Below are 21,107 nucleotides of genomic sequence, written 5' to 3' on the forward strand. Positions count from 1 at the left end.
TCAGTGTCACAGTGAGGGGTGTGGGGTGTGTCGGTGTCACAGTGAGGGGAGTGGGGTGTGTCAGTGTCACAGTGAGGGGTGAGGGGTGTGTTGGTGTCACAGTGAGGGGTGTGGGGTGTGTCGGTGTCACAGTGAGGGGTGTGGTGTGTCAGTGTCACAGTGAGGGGTGAGGGGTGTGTCAGTGTCACAGTGAGGGGTGAGGGGTGTGGGGTGTGTTGGTGTCACAGTGAGGGGAGTGGGGTGTGTCAGTGTCACAGTGAGGGGTGTGGGGTGTGTCAGTCACAGTGAGGGGTGTGTCAGTGTAACTGAGGGGTGTGGGTGTGTCAGTGTCACAGTGAGGGGTGTGGGGGTGTGTCGGTGTCACGGTGAGGGGTGAGGGGTGTGTCGGTGTCACAGTGAGGGGTGTGGGGTGTGTCACAGTGAGGGGTGCGGGGTGTGTCGGTGTCTCAGTGAGGGGTGAGGGGTGTATCAGTGTCACAGTGAGGGGTGTGGGGTGTGTTGGTGTCACAGTGAGGGGTGAGGGGTGGGTCAGTGTCACAGTGAGGGGTGTGGGGTGTGTCGGTGTCACAGTGAGGGGTGTGGGGTGTGTCACAGTGAGGGGTGCGGGGTGTGTCGGTGTCTCAGTGAGGGGTGAGGGGTGTATCAGTGTCACAGTGAGGGGTGTGGGGTGTGTTGGTGTCACAGTGAGGGGTGAGGGGTGGGTCAGTGTCACAGTGAGGGGTGTGGGGCGTGTCAGTGTCACGGTGAAGGGTGAGGGTTTTCAATGTTACAATGTGTGTCGGTGTTACAGTGTGTCAGAACAGATGTATGAAGGCAAATCAATTCCTCTGTTTCCCTCTCCACCAACAGTTTGATCACACTGCTGACTCCCTCCCACAATGCCTCTGTCCTGGTGTGCGCTTGCTTGACCAATCTGCTGAACACCATCAAAAATAAAAACTCCCTTCAATGTCACAGCTTGTGAAAGTTGCCAACAAAATATCCTTTCCTTCCTCTTTGGGACTTTGCTCCTGAACAGCCTCACCCACCGTGGTTCACTTTTGAAAGCTCTCTGCTCCCCAGACCTGCTGGACTGGCCCGATTCACCACAAGCTGGAGCCTGCTGTGTGCGACTCAGCTGACGTACAACAGGAGCACTTTCCTTTCAATAGCTGATTACTGAAAGGTATGGGACTCTGGGGAGAGGGTAATTAGTTGGGTGTGACAGCGAGTGTGTGATAATGCTTCAAGGAATAGCAACAATCGGAGACAGGAGCTGCATATCTGTTGTCATTCCAGAAGAGATGGTGGTTGTATGTTACTCCCATTCTCCCAGCACATTTCACCTGCTCCTGATGGTCGGGTTGATGCAGTATATTATTTCATGAAAATCTGCTGGAAAATGCTGGGATGTTTCAGGTAATCAGGCTCCTGAACCAGTGTGGATAACTTCACTCACCCCAACACTGAACTGATTCAACACATCAGGCTCCTGAACCAGTGTGGATAACTTCACTCACCCCAACTCTGAACTGATTCCACACATCAGGCTCCGGAACCAGTGTGGATAACTTCACTCACCCCAACACTGAACTGATTCAACACATCAGGCTCCTGAACCAGTGTGGATAACTTCACTCACCCCAACACTGAACTGATTCCACACGTCAGGTTCCTGAACCAGTATGGATAACTTCACTCACCCCAACTCTGAACTGATTCAACACATCAGGCTCCTGAACCAGTGTGGATAACTTCACTCACCCCAACACTGAACTGATTCCACACGTCAGGCTCCTGAACCAGTGTGGATAACTTCACTCACCCCAACTCTGAACTGATTCAACACATCAGGCTCCTGAACCAGTGTGGATAACTTCACTCACCCCAACTCTGAACTGATTCAACACATCAGGCTCCTGAACCAGTGTGGATAACTTCACTCACCCCAACACTGAACTGATTCAACACATCAGGCTCCTGAACCAGTGTGGATAACTTCACTCACCTCAACACTGAACTGATTCCACACATCAGGCTCCTGAACCAGTGTGGATAACTTCACTCACCCCAACTCTGAACTGATTCCACACATCAGGCTCCTGAACCAGTGTGGGTAACTTCACTCACCCCAACACTGAACTGATTCAACACATCAGGCTCCGGAACCAGTGTGGATAACTTCACTCACCCCAACACTGAACTGATTCCACACATCAGGCTCCTGAACCAGTGTGGATAACTTCACTCACCCCAACTCTGAACTGATTCCACACATCAGGCTCCTGAACCAGTGTGGATAACTTCACTCACCCCAACTCTGAACTGATTCCACAACCTATGGACTCACTTTCAAGGACTGGACAACTCATACTCTCAGTATTTATTTACTTGTTAAATTTTCATTTGGATTGCATGTGTTAGTTTGGACACTGTGTTTGTAAGTCCTTGGGTGAAGCTTTTCATTGAATCGACTGTATCTCTCTAATCAACTGCGAATGCCTGCAAGAAAATGAATCTCACACACAAAATGCTGGTGGAATGCAGCAGGCCAGGCAGCATCTATAGGAAGAAACACAACTTCTTCCTGGAGATGCTGCCTCACATGATGCGTTCCACCAGCATATTGTGTGTGTTGCTTGAGTTTCCAGCATCTGCAGATTTCCTCGTAGCTGGTGACATGTATGTGCTCGCATGATAAGATTACTCGGAGGAAATGTGAGTTCTGCCACAGTAACAAGATTGGGGCTAGAAACCCCATCCCGTAAAAGCCCAGAGCTGCTGAAGCAGCGACGGGGGCACCGAAGACCTCCTCCCTGGGAGAGGAAGGATCTTCGAAGATGGGCCACGCCTGGGACGGTTTGAAAGACTGGCCCAGGACGGAGGACTCTTTCGAGCTGCTGTCTGCGTCCCATGCCCAGCTCGGGTGATGGGCATCGGTGAGTAAGTACAACAACAAGGAAGTGATCCTGGCGTTCCCCATCTCACTGCGTTGCTCAGTGCAGCCAACTAGAATGCGTTTGGATTTTCAGTTTCAATTACTCTCTACGACATATCGGGTCCACAAGACCGTAAGTCCAAAGGACATAGGAGTAGAATGAGGCCATTTGGCCCATCGAGTCTGTTCTGTCCATCATGATCTATTATTTTGTCTCTCAAACCCATTCTCCTGCCTTCTCCCCTTAACCTTTGACACCCTTACTAACCAAGAACTTGTTGGCCTCTGCACCCAATGAGCTGGTCTCCACAACCGTACGGATCCTCAGATTCACCCGCTGGCTACAGAAATTCCTCATTCGCCCTCATGTTATCAAACATTCCTGCACCTTATTTTCATTCCATTGCCACTGAACTGTGCTGGGGGGGGGGGGGTATTTACAGCGGCCAGGTAACATGGGGCGTGGGAGTAATCTGGGCCACTCTGGAGCAACCTGTACGGTAGAAACTCCAACATTACCCTGTGTGCCACGTCCTGTCCCCACAGCTCCTGTCGAGCAGCAAGTACAGAACCCAGAAATGGGAGATTATGCAGATGCTGAAATCTTAAGCAACACAGACACAGACACATGCACACAGAGAAAAAGAGAGAGACACACATACATACAGAGAGAGAGAGCGAGACAGAGACACACACACAAATAGAAAAAGAGAGAGACACACATATAGAGAGAGAGACACACACACACACACACACACAATGCTGGAGGAACTCAGCAGATTAGGCAGCATCTATGGATGGGAATAAACCGTCAATGTTTTGGGTCTCAGAATACGAAGGTGTGGGGGGGGGGAAGGCTGGTGAGTAGGTGGAACCAGGTGAGGGAGAAGGTAAGTGGGTCAGGGAGGAGGGATGAAGTAAGAAGCTGGGAGGTGACTGGTGGAAAAGGTAAAAAGGGCTGAAGAAGAAGGAATCTGATAGGAGAGGAAAGTGGGCCATGGGAGAAAGGACAGCAACCAGAGGGAGTTGATAGGCGGGCAAGGAAATGAGAAGGGGTCAGAATGGGGAATGGAGTAAGAGAGAAGGTTGGGAGGGGTGGACAGAAATTACCAGAACTTGGAGAAATCGATGTTGGTGCCATCAGGTTGAAGATAATGTGCACACAATAAGAAGCATTTCTCCCCCTCTCACTGGGGCTTGAGTTTGGCATCGTCGTGGCTGTAGTGGAGGCCACGGACCATGCAAGGAATTTCTTGGATGTAAAAGATTCACCAAGAGGTTGCCTGGTTTGGAAAATATTAGCTATAGAGAGAGATTGGGCAGACTTGAATTAGTATCCTCTGGAGCTAATTCAGGAAATGTGTAGTTGACGTTTGGGTTGAGTAGTTCTCCAAACTTGGTAATTTACTTGGAAACATTTCATCACCATGTGAGGAGACATCGTCAGTACACAACGATCCGGTCTCCTCGTATGGTGACGAGACGTTCTGGAGGAGGCCGAGTGGACACGGCACCTCTGACTGATGATTGCTGCAAACGTCTCGGCCTTACCTTGTGCCCAGGTGTGCAGGCCTCCTCTGTCATTGAGGATGGGGGTAGTTGTGAAGCCCCCTCCTCCGGTTTGTCCACCACCGTTCATGGCTGGATGTGGCAGGACTACAGAGCTTAGATCTGACCCATGGGTTGTGGAATCTGTCTATTACTCGCTGCTTATGGTGTTCGGCATGCAAATATTGTGGCTTCACCAGGGAGACGCCTCACATCGAGGTACGTCTGGTGTTGTTCTCGGCTTGCCCTCCTGCACTCTTCATTGAACCAGGGTCGCTCCCCTGGCCTGTGGTAATGTTAGAGTGGAATGATATGCCGGGCCATGATTACAGTTTATAGTTGAGTGCCTCGTAGATGCCCAGTCTCGGGCTGCTAGATCTGTTCGAAGCCTGTCCTATTTAGCATGGCGGTAGTGTCACACAACGCAGTGGAGGGCTTCTTCGATGTGGAGACGGGATTTAGTCTCCACACGTACTGTGCGGTGGTCACCTCTACCAAGGCTGTCATGGACAGATGCTTTGTGGCAGGCAGGTCAAGTGTGTTCTTCCCTCTTGTTGGTTCCCTCACCTGCTGTAGTCCCAGTCTAGTAGCTCTGTCCAGTAGGACCCGACCAGCTCAGTCTGCGGTGGTACACTGAAGTCCCCCACCCAGAGTAGATTGGCAAATGTGTGTGTGTGTGTGTGTGTGTGTGTGTGTGTGTGTGTGTGTGTGTGTGTGTGTGTGTGTGTGTGTGTGTGTGTATAGACTCTGGGTATCGAGGAGTCTGATGGCTTGGGGGGAAAAGCTGTTGCATAGTCTGGTCGTGAGAGCCTGAATGCTTCGGAGCCTTTTCCCAGACGGCAGGAGGGAAAAGAGTTTGTATGGGGTCCTTCATAATGCTGTTAGCTTTGCGGATGCAGCGTGTGGTGTGAATGTCCGTAATGATCTTCTCGGCTGACCTCACCATCCGCTGCAGGGTCTTGTGATCTGAGATGGTACAATTTCCGAACCAGGCAGTGATGCAGCTGCTCAGGATACTCTCAATACAACCCCTGTAGAATGTGATGAGGATGGGGTCCTCTGCCACGGAGCAGCCCCCGATGAACCGTGACATGGGTCCTTGGGTCGTCGGCCCCCCACCCACCAAGAGGTGAACAAACTTCTCATCCCCACTGCAATCATCGCAAAAGTTCAACGGTTGAAGGTAAATTTATTATCACAGAATGCTTATGTGGCATGTCACCTCGAGAGTCATTTTCTCACAGGCATTCTCAGGAATACCTAGATTGTACGGGCATACAGTGAGGGTGTCACCGCGATGGTCCCTCTCACCGCCAACAGGCGTGTGTTGGTGACACCTGACAACAGGAAATTGGACAGTGAGCCGCCCCACTGTGTCCATCGAGTTCTGCAGAACGACCCACGGTGACTTGTGGTCCAAGGTGTTGGTCCGGAAGAACTTTTCCACAAAGGAAAGGTAGTGCAGCAGTGCCCAGCTGACTGGGACGGTGTGAGGCAACGGGGCCAGGTACAGCTCCGGCACCTAGTGGTACCTGGTTCTCACGTGTGAGGGCTTGAGGCAAGCCATGCACGAAGGTGGTCATCGGGTTCGTTCTTGCCCCAGGGTCTTGCGCGTCGTGACCTCTCCGTCCCGCTCCAACCGGGATCTCACATAAGCCTGAAGACTGCCCGGCTGATCCCCAGAGCTGGGGGAACGGGGCACCGGCCACACCTGCGCCAGGTACGGCCGCCATGAGAGCACCTCACACCTGCCCACCAGGATCTTCCGAGCTGTGGAGGGGGAGCGTTCTCCCCCACGGTCCCAGTTTCTGGTTTGCCTTCCCAGTCCGCTTCCTGACGCGCGCCTCGGCCCCTCCGAACCAGATCCCCAGCACCTTCCCCTAATTGGACCTGACGGTGAAGAGGGACGTTCGGGCCATTTGCTGAAGAGCGCGGCCTTGCTCATGATCCGGTTAACCGCGGCCCCTGCTGCCCACTCGCGGATGCCGATTAATCTGCGAACTGACCTCGGAGCTGAGCAGAAGACGGTGATATCCCCGTGTGCTGGGAGATGCTCGCCATTGAGAGGAACAGAACGGAGATAGACAAGAATGTCGGATTTCAGAGGGCACAGGTTTAAAGTGAGGGTGCAGAGTTTAAAGGGATGCGCGCTGTGCAGGGGTTCCCAACTTTTCTTATGCCATGGACCCCAGGTTGGGAAGCACTGGGCTGGAACTCAGCGGGTCAGGCCAAACAGAAAGCTGGGGTGGGGGGGGGGGGGAGGGCCAGAAGGTGACGGGTGAAGCCAGGCGGGTGGGAGAGGTCGAGGGCTGGAGGGGAAGGAACCTGATAGGAGAGGAGAGTGAACCAGAGGAGAAAGGGAAGGAGGTGCGAGGCAGGTGCGGAGAGGTAAGGGGCCAGAGGGAGGAATAGGAGAAGAGGGGAGGGCCCTCCTCCTCCTTCCCTTTCTCCTCTAGTCCACTCTCCTCTCCTGTCAGATTCCTTCCTCTCCAGCCCTTTACCTTTCCCACCCACCTGGCTTCACCTCTCACCTTCCAGCTATCCTCCTTCCCCCACCCCTCACCTTTTTATTCTGGCATCTTCCCCACCTTTTCCACTCCTTTTGAGGGGTCTCGTCCCGCAACGCTGTGTATTCCTCTCTCCGTAGATGCTGACCGACCCGCTGAGTTCATCTTGTATGTCTTCCAGCAGCGGCAGAGTTCCGCGTATTTATATTTGACAGAAACGCACATTGAAAAATTCGGCGACATTAACACTTTCAAACAGTTTCTCATCCGATTTTAATACTTTATATCATTCAGGTTTTAAACAATTTCAAACCCATGTAGACAGTGAGGTCGCGCCCTGTGAAACAGGGAGGAGTTTTGAGTCAGAGATGACGACTACAGTCAGGTAGCTCTATTAAATTACAGGAGGTGCCGTCCCAATCTCGCCATTAAGTGAAAGACGACATCGGATATGAATTAAGTTGCGCGACGCTCTGATTTACACGGCAGAAATGGGTAACAAGGCGTTAAGTGCGGATTTTGAGTGGGTTTACACGGAGCAGCCGCACACGAATAGGAGAAAGGAAATTCTAGGTAACTTCCGCGGCGAAACTTTCTCAAACTTCACCTTTCTCTTGTACAAATTCAACTTTGCTACGCTGCTTAACATTCCTAGGGGCGTATTATTTCCCGAAGGTCTTTATCACGTGTTTGCAAATCTGAACTTTCCCCGCGCATTGATAGTGCTGCTTGAGAACGTTTTGACTTTAAAAACGTTCACTGGTTTGAAAATAAAAGCCGCGCATGAAACACGCGCAGGTTGTCCGATCCTACGGAGGATCAGGAAAGCGAGTCCATTGAGCCAGCAGATAGCGTGCAATGCCGCCTTCACGACGCTAGGGGGCGTGCGTTTAACCAGAAGATGCGGTGCTGGAGTGCTCGCCAGTGGCCATGGTCAACTGTCCAGTTAAAGTGTGAGGGAAATCTTCACAAAACTGTTCCCACAACCAACTGTCAAGGACTCCTGATATTTATTGTTTCTTTATTTCTTCTTTGTGTATTTGCACAATTTGCTGTCTTCTGTACTCTGGTTGAACGCCCAAACTGGGCGCCCACAACGCACTAACCCTAACCTCGTACCTGGCATGTGGGAGAGAAGCGGAGCGCCCGGAGTAAGCGGGGATCGAACCCCGAATGGAGATCACTGGCTCTAAAGGGATCGCGCTAATCGCCCACTACCGTGCCCCTTGGGGAGGTGAAACCGGTTTTGTGTGTGTGGTGATTGGTGAATGGGCAGAAAGTACCCCTCTGTCAAACCTGACTGGGAGGTGGAATACTTCACTACACCCTGGCCACCTGCCAGAGGGAGGTGGTTTCTGCTGTGCAGCCCGGGAAGGCAGGAGGCAGGAGCCTTTCCCCTCCTATCCACATTTGACCTGAACGAATAGTTCAGCACCACAGATCGCCAGACCATTTACATTCACATCATTTATTATCATATTGTAATTTGCCCTTTACTGTGCCTGTTGTCTTGTTTATTAATTATTGTACTGTCTTGCACTGTTTTGTGCACTTTTTGTAGTCCCGTGTAGGTCTGAAGTCTAGTGTCGTTTTGTGTTGTTTCATGTAGTTTAGTGTAGTTTTGTGTCGTTTCACGTAGTCTAGTGTAGTTTTGTGTCGTTTCGGGTAGTCTAGTGTAGTTTTGTGTTGTTTCATGTAGTCTAGTGTAGTTTTGTGTTGTTTCACGTAGTCTAGTGTAGTTTTGTGTTGTTTCACGTAGTCTAGTGTCGTTTCACATAGTCTAGTGTAGTTTTGTGTTGTTTCATGTAGCACCATGGTCCTGGAGGAACGTTGTTTCGCTTTTACTGTGTTTTTCTGTGTTTTTACGGTGTTTTTTGTTTTTACCAGCAGCTTATGGTCGAAATGACAATAAAAGTGACTTGACAGGGTGGGCCATATTCTCGGCTCTTGCCCTGAAGGATTGTGGGGAATCCTCTGAGGGGAAAGAACTTGTCACTGCATTCCCAACTTCAGGAACCCCAATGATATGGAAATAGGTCCCTCAGCCCAACTCAGCTATGCTGCTCAAGATATTGATTTATTTATTTACTGGCATACAGCACAGATTAGGCCCTTCTGCCCATTTGAGCCCCACCGCCCAGTAATCCCTCCATTTTAACCGTAGCCCAATCATGGGACAATTTACAATGGCCAATCAACCTACCAACCGGAACATCGCTGAACTGTGGGAAGAATCTAAGGCACCTGGGGCAGGCACGGGGAGAACGTACAAAGCCCATACAGATGGCGTATCTGTCCAAATTAGTTCCGTTTGTCTACAATTGGCCCATATCCCTCTAGACCTTCCGATCCACGTACCTTAATCGCTTTAAATGTTGTAATTGTATGCACATCTGTCACATCATATCGGGTGGGCGCAGTGGAGATACGTCTCTACCAAATGAGGTGTAAGGCGCTCCTTCCCTCCGCTAGCCTGCAGGTCACCCTTGGGCAAGGTGTAGCACCTGCTTAGCCCCCGATCAGGGTCACGTGAAGCCATGGGAGTAGGTGGTGGATGGTCGTACGAGCAGCTGGTGCAGATCACAGGTCCTGGTTATGTGACCACTGACGCCAGGCAGACAATCTCTGAAGAGTATTGATAATGGCTGGGGTCACCCATCTTGTAAAGACACTGCCCAGAAGAAGGCAATGGCAAACCACTTCTGTAGAAAAATTTGCCAAGAACAATCATGGACCATGATCACCTGTGTCATATGACAGCACATCGGGTAAATGGAGCTCGTCAGCCCGGGAAGGCAGTCCATCTAAGAGAGGGAAAACTCTGATTTCAAACATCCGCTGCCTTGCGGCCATTCCCACTCATGGGAAAGACATGTAAACCCTGAGGACAAATCCGGAGCTGGGGTCCCTAAGGCAGTCCGACGTTGCCTTCAACCTCGCTCTGGCAACTCCTGCGATGTCACCAGTGCCAAGCTGTATCGGCCCTTGCCCTTCCCTTGGACAACATCGGTGGTGTGGAGAGGGGAGACTTGCTGCTTGGGTAACTGCCGGTCTCCCATACAACCTTGCCCAGGCCTGCGCCCTGGAGAAGACTTCCCAGGCGCAGATCCATAGTCTCGCGTGACTAATGGATGCCACCAATAATGACGTCATATAACACAACACATAATGATGATGACCACTTCCTCCGGCAATATGTTCCATGTACCCGCCCCAGTCTGTGTGAACAATTTCTCTTTTAAATCTTTCGCCTTAAGCCTATGCCCTCCAGCTTTTGAGTCCATTCCCCTAGGGAAAAGACTGTGACTGTCCATCTAACCTGTGTCCCTCATGGTTTTATAAACCCCTGGAAGGTCACCCCTCAGCCTTCTACACTCCAGGGGAAAGAGTTCCCATTTCTCCAGTCTCTCCTCGTAACTCAAGCCCTGCAGCCTGGAAATACCCTTGTGAATCTTCCCTGCGCCAGGTCCAGCTTGCGATACTCTTCCTGTAGCCGGGAGACCAGAACAGTGCACAACCCTCAGAGCGTGTCGTCTCCTGAAACTTGCTGGAATTGGGATAGTCTTCCATGGCTCTTACTTTGACAAATGTTCACAGTTGCAATCAAAGCAGACACCAACAGAATCAACAAACTCATTCGTAAGGCCAGTGATATTGTAGGGGTGGAACTGGACTCTCTGACGGTGGTGTCTGAAAAGAGGATGCTGTCCAAGTTGCATGCCATCTTGGACAATGTCTCTCATCCACTCCATAATGTACTGGTTAGGCAGAGGAGTATGTTCAGCCAGAGACTCATTCCACCGAGATGTAACACTGAGTGTCATAGGAAGTCATTCCTACCTGTGGCCATCAAACTTTACAACTCCTCCCTCAGACTGTCAGACACCCTGAGCCAATAAGCTGGTCCTGGACTTATTTCCACGGAGTAATTTACTTATTATTTAATTATTATTAGTTTTATATTGCTATATTTCTTCACTATTCTTGGTTGGTGCGGCTGTAACGAAATCCAGTTTCCCTCGGGATCAATAAAGTATGTCTGTCTGTCTGTCAAAGGAAAGATGTGTTTTTACAGAGACGCAGAAGAGATGGACTGGAGAATATTAGTTATGAGGAGAGATTGGACAAACTTGGAGTAGTTTTCTCTGGATTATCAGAGCGTGAGTTCAGACATGACAGAAGTATATAATAGATGCTCATTGAAACCAAATCAAATATGGACATGGAGATGATGTTTCCAATGCAACACACACAGAAGGGTGGAGGAACTCAGCAGGTCAGGCAGCATCTATGGACACCCATGTTTCGGCCAAGACCCTTCTTCAAGTCCTTCCTCAGGTCTCAGTCCAAAATGTCGGCTATTAGATGCTGCTTGACCTGCTGAGTTCCTCCAGCACTTTGTTGTTTTGTATTTCCAGCATCTGCAGACTTCCTCATGTTCAGGACGTCTCGGACCAGAGGGCACAGCCTCAGAATAGAAAGATGTCCCTTGAGACAGAGGAGAATCTGTGGAACTCATTGCCACAGACGGTTGTGGAGGTCAAGTCATCCGGTATATTAAAGTGGAGGTTGATAGGTTCTTGATTAGTCAGGGCGTCAATGGTTACGAGGAGGTGGCAGGAGAATGGGATCGAGAGGGATAAATTGGCCATGATGGAATGGCAGAGCAGATTCGATGGGCCAAATGGCCTAATTCTGCTTCTATGCCTTATGCTGATAAAACTATGAGAGGCTACAGGGTAAGCAGCCAGAGACTTTTTCCCAGAATAGAAATATCAGATACTAGAAAGCATAGTTTTAAGGTGGGAAGGGGAAAGTTTGAAACAGGATTTGTATTCTTTAATGCGGAGGGTGTGGGTGACTGGAACAGGCTACTGGGGAAATGGTGGAAGCAGAAACAATAGTTATGTTTAAGGGGCATATAGACCGACGTATGAACAGGCAGGAAGTGGAGAGATACAGACCATGTGGTGGCGTTTAAAGTAGAATTATGGACAACACAGATACTGTGTGCTGAAGGACGTTCCTGTCTTGTCTTGTCCATACTGGACCAACTGCCGCCACCAGGCTATAAATGTGCAGGGGCAGTGTGTGGTTAAGCGCCTTGCTCAATGACACACACACTGCCTCGGCTGGGGCTCGAACTCACGATCTTCGGATCGCCAGCCCAAAGCCTTAACCACTTGGCCACACGCCACCATCCTGCGCTGCAGACACAAGATGGTGCGGGAACACGTTATTAGTTTGCTGGATGGCGATAATGGTGTTTTGCTAGTTAGTTAAGGATCAACTCAATGGGGAATTGAAGCATTGAATCAGTTTCCAGTTGGTTAACGTTGTGACTGTAAATACAGTCACCGGAGAAACACAGCCGGTACGTATTAAAAGTCTTTACTCAGGATGCACATGGGCTGACAGCCATTGGAGTCACGGGAGAGACCCAACATTACAGCACATTTTACATGGTAAAGAACAAAGGTTATAGGGCAATGTCTATAGTTACAATGCTCTCATAATGTTTCTTTTGAGTTGCATGTCATTTACCAGATTCCTGGGTCTTCCCACAATGAGTGTTAATTACTATGGTCTCAGAGCCATGCAATGGGATGTCGATTACATTCATGCCAAAGCAGTCGTATCAGGTCAATTGGGTGTATCCTGGTTTGCAATTTACTCTAAGGCTACATCCACACTACGCTGGATAAATCTGTAACCAAAGCTTTTTCTCTTCATTTTTACCCTCCGTCCACACTAAAACGGCGTTTTCGTCCCTCAAAACTGGAGCTTTTCAGAAACGCTTTCCAGGGTGTGTAATTTTGAAAATGCCGCTCAGGCAGATCAGTGTGGACGGGGTAACCGGAGAAATCTGAAAACGCTGTCAGACGGCTGCGCGCCATTTCATTGTTTTCTTGAACGTAACCCCCCACACAATCTAACAATTTCAGAACAGATGGCAATGAGACTGAAGCCAGAAGAGTTAGAAATATACTCACCAAATACTTTGACCCATAACTTACTGAATAAATCAGTATACTCACTTTGCCCTGTTTTCTGTCCTTGCTTGTATGAAGGTGGTTTACCTATTTATGCAAGTACTTCTCTGACAATAGATGTCTAACAGCCTAATGTAACATTGAATGGAAATACAAGATAACACTGATGCAGACATGTTTTATACATTTAACAAGGTGCTTTATTAATGCAACAGAGTTAGTCAGTTTTTCAATGTTTGTCGTCAGCCGGGTCATACAGTCCCTGAACCATGGACAGTCGGTTGCCTCCATACTCTCTGGTATTTGTTTTTTTTTTGGTTTTAACTCCTCCTGCGCGAGAGCCAACAGCTGCCCATCGTTTAAGTTTTTCTAGTCTGTAACTGAACAAACACGCACCGTCTTTCACAGCGAGATTCGACACCAAACATGTCGCTTGTTTTCGGTAGATGTGTCCTGCGTATACGCAGTAGGAGGAGATTCGCCAAAATATCCATTTCAATGTGGACAGAGATATTTTTTAAAACGCATAGTGTGGACGCCTGTTGTTTTTACATGAAACCGACGTTTTCAAAATTATCCGGCTTAGTGTGGACATAGCCTAAGTGTATTCCTACAATGGGGTGTTGATTGCATTCATGCACATGCAGACATCACAGTCAATTGGGTGTTATCTGGTCTGCAACATACTCTAAAATGCAGCTTCGGGAGGACCATTGCTCCGAGCTGCATTTTAACTTCAATCTACAATCAACATTCACATCTGAAGGCTGGTTGTTGTTGGAATTGTTGAAAATGTACTGCCAAAGGGTTTCAGCCAGAAAACGTCGACTGTACTTTTTCCTATAGATGCTGCCTGGCCTGCTGAGTTCCTCCAGCATTTTGTGTGTTTTGCTTGGATTTCCAGCATCTGCTGATTTTCTCTTGCTTGCTGGTGACATTAATACTTTCTATATTGCATCTGTGCCTTGGAGAAGCAGTGCTGAAGGTTGCAACATCAGATCAGTCTCCCTCTCCCTCTACTGTATGTATATATTAGTTAAATTAAATAAGTAAAGTAAAAACAGAAATTAAGAAGTAGTGAGGTTGTGTTCATGGGTTCAATGTCCATTCAGAAATCTGATAGCAAAGGGAAAGAAGCTGTTCCTGAATCATTGAGTGTGTGCCTTCAGGCTCCTGTAGCTCATCTCTGATGGCAGCAATGAGAAGAGGGCATGTCCGGGTGATGGGGGTCCTTAATGATGGACGCTGCCTTTTTGAGGCATCGCTCCTTGAAGATGCCCTGGATACAATGGAGGCCGGTGCTAGTTACTTGTCAGCTTGTAATTAGTCTGGGGTTTATCATCTGGGCACAGATTCATGGTGCCCTGGAGTGTATTTAAAGAGGCATTGCTCACCCCTCGGTACCTTGGTTGTCTTGACCCCTGCCTAGTGAAGTTCTGGCCGAGTTATCCAAGATATTGTAAGTTCGACTGTCTTGCTTTGTCTCTTTTGTTTATAAAATTTCCAGTTCTGTTTAACCCTTCCGAGTCTCTGTGTGATCCTGTATTTGGGTCCGAAGATGCAGCGAGACAGGTAGAGTGGAAAAAATTGTCTTGTCCACTGTTCATACAGATCAATTCATTACACAGGGCATTGGAAAAACAGTAACAATGCAGTTTTAACTTTATATCTCGCGAACATTGAAACATACAGTGAAATGCACCATTTGCAATTGTGAAATGTCCGTGGTAAAGATGGCAAATGTGATGTTAGCATTGATTTCGAGAGGACTAGAATATAGAAGTAAGGATGTAATGTTGAGGCTTTATAAAGCACTGGTGAGGCCTCACTTGGAGTATTGTGAGCAGTTTTAAGCCCCTAATCTTAAAAAGGATGAGCTGACATTGGAGAGGGTTCAGAGGAGGTTCACGAAAATGATCCTGTGATTGAAAGGCTTGTCATATGAGGAGTGTTTAATGGCTCTGGCCCTCTACTCACTGGAATTCAGAAGAATGAGGGGTGACCTCAGTGAAACCTATCAAATATTGAAAGGCCTTGATAGGGTGCATTTGGAGAGGATGTTTCCTGTGGTGGGGGAGTCTAAGGCCAGAGGATACAGCCTCAGAACAGAGGGGTGTCCTTTTAGAACGGAGATGAAGAGGAATTTCTTTACCCACTCCCTGGAATTCGTTGCCACAGGCGGCTGTGGAGGCCAAGTTGTTGGGTATATTTCAGGCAAAGGCAGATAGATTCTTGATTGGTCAGGGAGAAGGCAGGAGATTGGGGCTGAGAGGGGAAATGGATCAGCCATGATGAGATGGTGGAGCAGACTCGATGGGCCAATTCTGCTCCAATATCTTATGGTCTTAAGGCTTTGTGTCAACGACCAACATAGCCCGAGGATTGCACTGGGAACAGCTGGCTAGTTTCGCCATGTTTCTGGTACCAACATAGCGTGCATACACCCCATTTACCTGATACACCGTAGGGCTTCGGAATGAGGAAGCCAGAGCATCTGGAGGAAACGCACAGGGTCACGGGGCAAACGCACAGTGGCGGTAATTCAACCCCCATCACTGACGCTGTGAAACATGATGCTACGCCTCTGTGCAGGTAGCATTGTGCTGAATCCAGAGCCACTTTAAGCTGCATCCGGGGACCAGCATGTGAGTGTCATCACAAAGAAGGCAACATAGCACCTGTACTTTCTTAGAAGTTTGCACTGGTTCGGCACAAACTTTGACAAACTTCTACAAATGCACAGTGGAGAGTATCCTAACTGGTCGCATCACGGCCTGGTATGGAAGCGGCAATGCCCAGGAACGGAAAAGACTACAGAAAGTGGTGGATACGGCCCTGTCCATCACGGGCAAAGCACATTTTCAAGGAGCGCTGCCACAAGAAAGCAGCATCCATCATCAAGGACTCCACCATCCAGGCCATTCCCCCTTCTCACCGCTTCCTCTGGGCATGGGATACAAAGGGAGAACGTGCAAACTCCACATGGAAAGAAGTACGAGGGAGCTTTAAAAATCTGTAAGGGTTTATGGAAGGCGTTCCCAGAACTTGGAGCACAAGGGGGAAGAGCCACTTTGAAGTGGGCGAGAGGACAAAAATGAAGGAAGTACACTGGTTTTACTGTGACGGAGAACTGGCGGCTTGGTAGCGTAACGCTTGGCAGTGTCAGCCATCATAAGATCGGGGTTCAACTCCCCCCGCTGTCTGTAAGGAGTTTGCACGTTCTCCCCGTGGCAGTGTGTGTTTCCTCCGGGTGCTCTGGTTTCCTCCCACAGTACGGGTTAGGGGTAGTGAGTGGTGGGCATGCTGTGTTAACAGCAGAAATGCGCTGATACTTGCGGCTGCCCCCAGCACGTACGAACTGTGTTGGTTGTTGATACAAATGACACAGCTCACTGTATGTGTTGATGGAGGGAGTTTACCAAGGCTGAGTCAGAGCTGAGTGAATGGAGGCTTGTCACTATGAGGCAATACTGCACGACTGAGGAAGTTCCAAAAATCTCTCCTGCAGGTGCTTTAGCTAACCACACCCTCCTGCACTAGGCAGGAGGCAGATCATCCTCGGGAGGTGTGAAAAAGTGTTTTTAGGTTTTCGAGCTGGGCGTACAGATTTACCTCCTGCTCTTCCAGTTCTGGGGTTTTGTTCTAACAAAGTCAAAACAAATGTCAAGGGGGTAGAGTTGATTAAAGCTTCATTCTGCTGTCCCCCGTGCTTCACAGACCAATGAATTCTAAGTGTTGTAGATCATAACAGCACACACACAGTCCATCTAGTCCATGCTGAATAGTTTCTCTGTGTAATTCCATCTATACACATCTGGACCAAAGCCTTTTATACCACTGACATCCCCCTATACTTTCCCCAAATTACCTTCAAATTTGCCCTTTCCTATGTGATCTGTGATAAAGGCGTGGGCTGTCTTCTCTATCTGTGCCTCTCTGTCAGGTCATCTCTTATCCCACTTTGCTCCAATGAGAAAATCCCAAGCTTGCTCAACCTCCCCTCTTAAGACGTTCTTTAAACCAGGCAGCATCCTGGTAAATCTCCCCTCTGCCCTCTCTAAAGCTTCCACATTCTCCCTATACTGAGCTGACCAGAACTGAACGCAATACTAATCGGGGTTTTATAGAGCTGCAACATTACCTCATGGCTCTTGAACTCAATTCAGTCCCACCCCCCACCCCGAGGAACAGAATGAAGGTCAACACGCTGTACAACTTCTCAACCACCTTTTGCACCGCAACTTTGGCCAGAACCTTCGGACTCCACACAGACAGCACCCGAAGTCAGAATCAAACCCGATTCTCGGGTGGTGTGAGACAGTGGCTCCACCTTCTGCACCATGTGCTTCCCTGAACATCTTCCTGGTTGCCTTCCCCCAGGATGCCTTGTGGCGAGGGAACACTGCGATGTGACCAGAGCTGCCTGTCTCCACCACCAATGCAATTCAGCAGAACATTCCCTACAGTGTAAGGAGGCCATTTGGCAAGTCACATCCGTGCTAACCCTCAATGTTCAAAGTGAATTTATTATCAAAGTCCCAGCACCCAGGATATGCTCCTGTCTCACTGCCACCATCTGATAGAAGGTACAGGAGCCTCAGGACCCAGACCACCAGGTTCAGGAGCAGTTCCACCATTGGGCCGTTGAACCAAAGGGGATAACTTCACTCACCCCATCACTGAAATGTTCTCACAACCTATGGACTCATTTTCAAGGGCTCTTCATCTGATGTTTTTGATATTTATTGCTATTTATTTATATTATTCTTTTTTTCTTTTTGCATTTGTGCAAATTGTTGTCTTTTGTACGCTAGTTGAACACCCAAGTTGGTGCAGTCTTTCACTGATTCTGTTATGATTTCTATACTATAGATTTATTGAGGATGCCCACAGGAAAATGAATCTCAGGGTTGTATATGGTGACAAATATGTACTTTGGTAATAAATTTACTCTGAACTTTATACAGTATATTTCCATACACTACCTCGGGGTTAATTTTTTGCAGGAATTCACAGTAGAACAAAGAAATACATCATGTGAAAAAAAACTATACTGAACTGAGGCTGATAAATGTCCAATGTGAAAAAGAGGACAAATAATAAATAATTCTGAGAACCTGAGTTGTCCAGTCCTTGAAAGTGAGTCCATAGGTTGTGGAATCAGTTCAGTGTTGGGGTGAGTGAAGTTATCCACACTGGTTCAGGAGCCTGATGTGTGGAATCAGTTCAGTGTTGGGGTGAGTGAAGTTATCCACACTGGTTCAGGAGCCTGATGTGTGGAATCAGTTCAGTGTTGAGGTGAGTGAAGTTATCCACACTGGTTCAGGAGCCTGATGTGTGGAATCAGTTCAGAGTTGGGGTGAGTGAAGTTATCCACACTGGTTCAGGAGCCTGATGTGTGGAATCAGTTCAGAGTTGGGGTGAGTGAAGTTATCCACACTGGTTCAGGAGCCTGATGTGTTGAATCAGTTCAGAGTTGGGGTGAGTGAAGTTATCCACACTGGTTCAGGAGCCTGATGTGTGGAATCAGTTCAGTGTTGGGGTGAGTGAAGTTATCCACACTGGTTCCGGAGACTGATGTGTGGAATCAGTTCAGTGTTGAGGTGAGTGAAGTTATCCACACTGGTTCAGGAGCCTGATGTGTGGAATCAGTTCAGAGTTGGGGTGAGTGAAGTTACCCACACTGGTTCGGAGCCTGATGTGTGGGAATCAGTTCAGAGTTGAGGTGAGTGAAGTTATCCACACTGGTTTCAGGAGCCTGATGTGTGGAATCATTTCAGTTGGTTGAGGTGAGTGAAGTTATCCACACTGGTTCAGGAGCCTGATGTGTGGAATCAGTTCAGAGTTGGGTTGAGTGAAGTTATCCACACTGGTTCAGGAGCCTGATGTGTGGAATCTGTTCAGTGTTGAGGTGAGTGAAGTTATCCACACTGGTTCAGGAGCCTGATGTGTGGAATCAGTTCAGAGTTGGGGTGAGTGAAGTTATCCACACTGGTTCAGGAGCCTGATGTGTGGAATCAGTTCAGAGTTGGGGTGAGTGAAGTTATCCACACTGGTTCAGGAGCCTGATGTGTGGAATCAGTTCAGAGTTGGGGTGAGTGAAGTTATCCACACTGGTTCAGGAGCCTGATGTGTAGAATCAGTTCAGTATTGGGTGAGTGAAGTTATCCACACTGGTTCAGGAGCCTGATGTGTGGAATCAGTTCAGAGTTGGGGTGAGTGAAGTTATCCACACTGGTTCAGGAGCCTGATGTGTGGAATCAGTTCAGAGTTGGGGTGAGTGAAGTTATCCACACTGGTTCAGGAGCCTGATGTGTGGAATCAGTTCAGTGTTGGGGTGAGTGAAGTTATCCACACTGGTTCAGGAGCCTGATGTGTTGAATCAGTTCAGTGTTGGGGTGAGTGAAGTTATCCACACTGGTTCAGGAGCCTGATGTGTTGAATCAGTTCAGTGTTGGGGTGGGGAAGTTATCCACACTGGTTCAGGACCCTGATGTGTGGAATCAGTTCAGTGTTGGGGTGAGTGAAGTTATCCACACTGGTTCAGGAGCCTGATGTGTGGAATCAGTTCAGTGTTGGGGTGAGTGAAGTTATCCACACTGGTTCAGGAGCCTGATGTGTGGAATCAGTTCAGTGTTGGGGTGAGTGAAGTTATCCACACTGGTTCAGGAGCCTGATGTGTAGAATCAGTTCAGTATTGGGGTGAGTGAAGTTATCCACACTGGTTCAGGAGCCTGATGTGTGGAATCAGTTCAGAGTTGGGGTGAGTGAAGTTATCCACATTGGTTCAGGAGCCTGATGTGTGGAATCAGTTCAGAGTTGGGGTGAGTGAAGTTATCCACACTGGTTCAGGAGCCTGATGTGTGGAATCAGTTCAGAGTTGGGGTGAGTGAAGTTATCCACACTGGTTCAGGAGCCTGATGTGTGGAATCAGTTCAGAGTTGGGGTGAGTGAAGTTACCCACACTGTTCAGGAGCCTGATGTGTGGAATCAGTTCAGAGTTGAGGTGAGTGAAGTTATCCACACTGGTTCAGGAGCCTGATGTGTTGAATCAGTTCAGAGTTGAGGTGAGTGAAGTTATCCACACTGGTTCAGGAGCCTGATGTGTTGGATCAGTTCAGTGTTGGGGTGAGTGAAGTTATCCACACTGGTTCCGGAGACTGATGTGTGGAATCAGTTCAGTGTTGAGGTGAGTGAAGTTATCCACACTGGTTCAGGAGCCTGATGTGTGGAATCAGTTCAGAGTTGGGGTGAGTGAAGTTATCCACACTGGTTCAGGAGCCTGATGTGTTGGATCAGTTCAGTGTTGGGGTGAGTGAAGTTATCCACACTGGTTCCGGAGACTGATGTGTGGAATCAGTTCAGTGTTGAGGTGAGTGAAGTTATCCACACTGGTTCAGGAGCCTGATGTGTGGAATCAGTTCAGAGTTGGGGTGAGTGAAGTTATCCACACTGGTTCAGGAGCCTGATGTGTGGAATCTGTTCAGTGTTGAGGTGAGTGAAGTATCCACACTGGTTCAGGAGCCTGATGTGTGGAATCAGTTCAGAGTTGGGGTGAGTGAAGTTATCCACACTGGTTCAGGAGCCTGATGTGTGGAATCAGTTCAGAGTTGGGGTGAGTGAAGTTATCCACACTGGTTCAGGAGCCTGATGTGTGGAATCAGTTCAGAGTTGGGGTGAGTGAAGTTATCCACACTGGTTCAGGAGCCTGATGTGTAGAATCAGTTCAGTATTGGGGTGAGTGAAGTTATCCACACTGGTTCAGGAGCCTGATGTGTGGAATCAGTTCAGAGTTGGGGTGAGTGAAGTTATCCACATTGGTTCAGGAGCCTGATGTGTGGAATCAGTTCAGAGTTGGGGTGAGTGAAGTTATCCACACTGGTTCAGGAGCCTGATGTGTGGAATCAGTTCAGTGTTGGGGTGAGTGAAGTTATCCACACTGGTTCAGGAGCCTGATGTGTTGAATCAGTTCAGTGTTGGGGTGGGTGAAGTTATCCACACTGGTTCAGGAGCCTGATGTGTTGAATCAGTTCAGTGTTGGGGTGGGTGAAGTTATCCACACTGGTTCAGGACCCTGATGTTGTGGAATCAGTTCAGTGTTGGGGTGAGTGAAGTTATCCACACTGGTTCAGGAGCCTGATG

General features: G+C 48.7%; 1 protein-coding gene across 2 annotated transcripts in view; it reads left to right on the top strand.

The window, feature by feature from the left end:
* Positions 1-7,352: 7,352 nt before the first annotated feature.
* LOC140716548 (sphingolipid delta(4)-desaturase/C4-monooxygenase DES2-like) overlaps positions 7,353-21,107 on the top strand; it is a 31,258-nt gene continuing 17,503 nt past the window's right edge. Inside the window, exon 1 of one of the 2 annotated variants that reach the window (XM_073029364.1) lies at positions 7,353-7,545. In XM_073029364.1, the coding sequence (XP_072885465.1) occupies positions 7,464-7,545 (82 nt within the window). In that variant the 5' untranslated portion in view covers positions 7,353-7,463. The remainder of the gene's footprint in view (positions 7,546-21,107) is intronic. The other variant, XM_073029365.1, reaches the window with a different exon arrangement.

Source organism: Hemitrygon akajei, chromosome 25, assembly GCF_048418815.1.
Source record: "Hemitrygon akajei chromosome 25, sHemAka1.3, whole genome shotgun sequence".
Lineage (NCBI taxonomy): Eukaryota > Metazoa > Chordata > Chondrichthyes > Myliobatiformes > Dasyatidae > Hemitrygon > Hemitrygon akajei.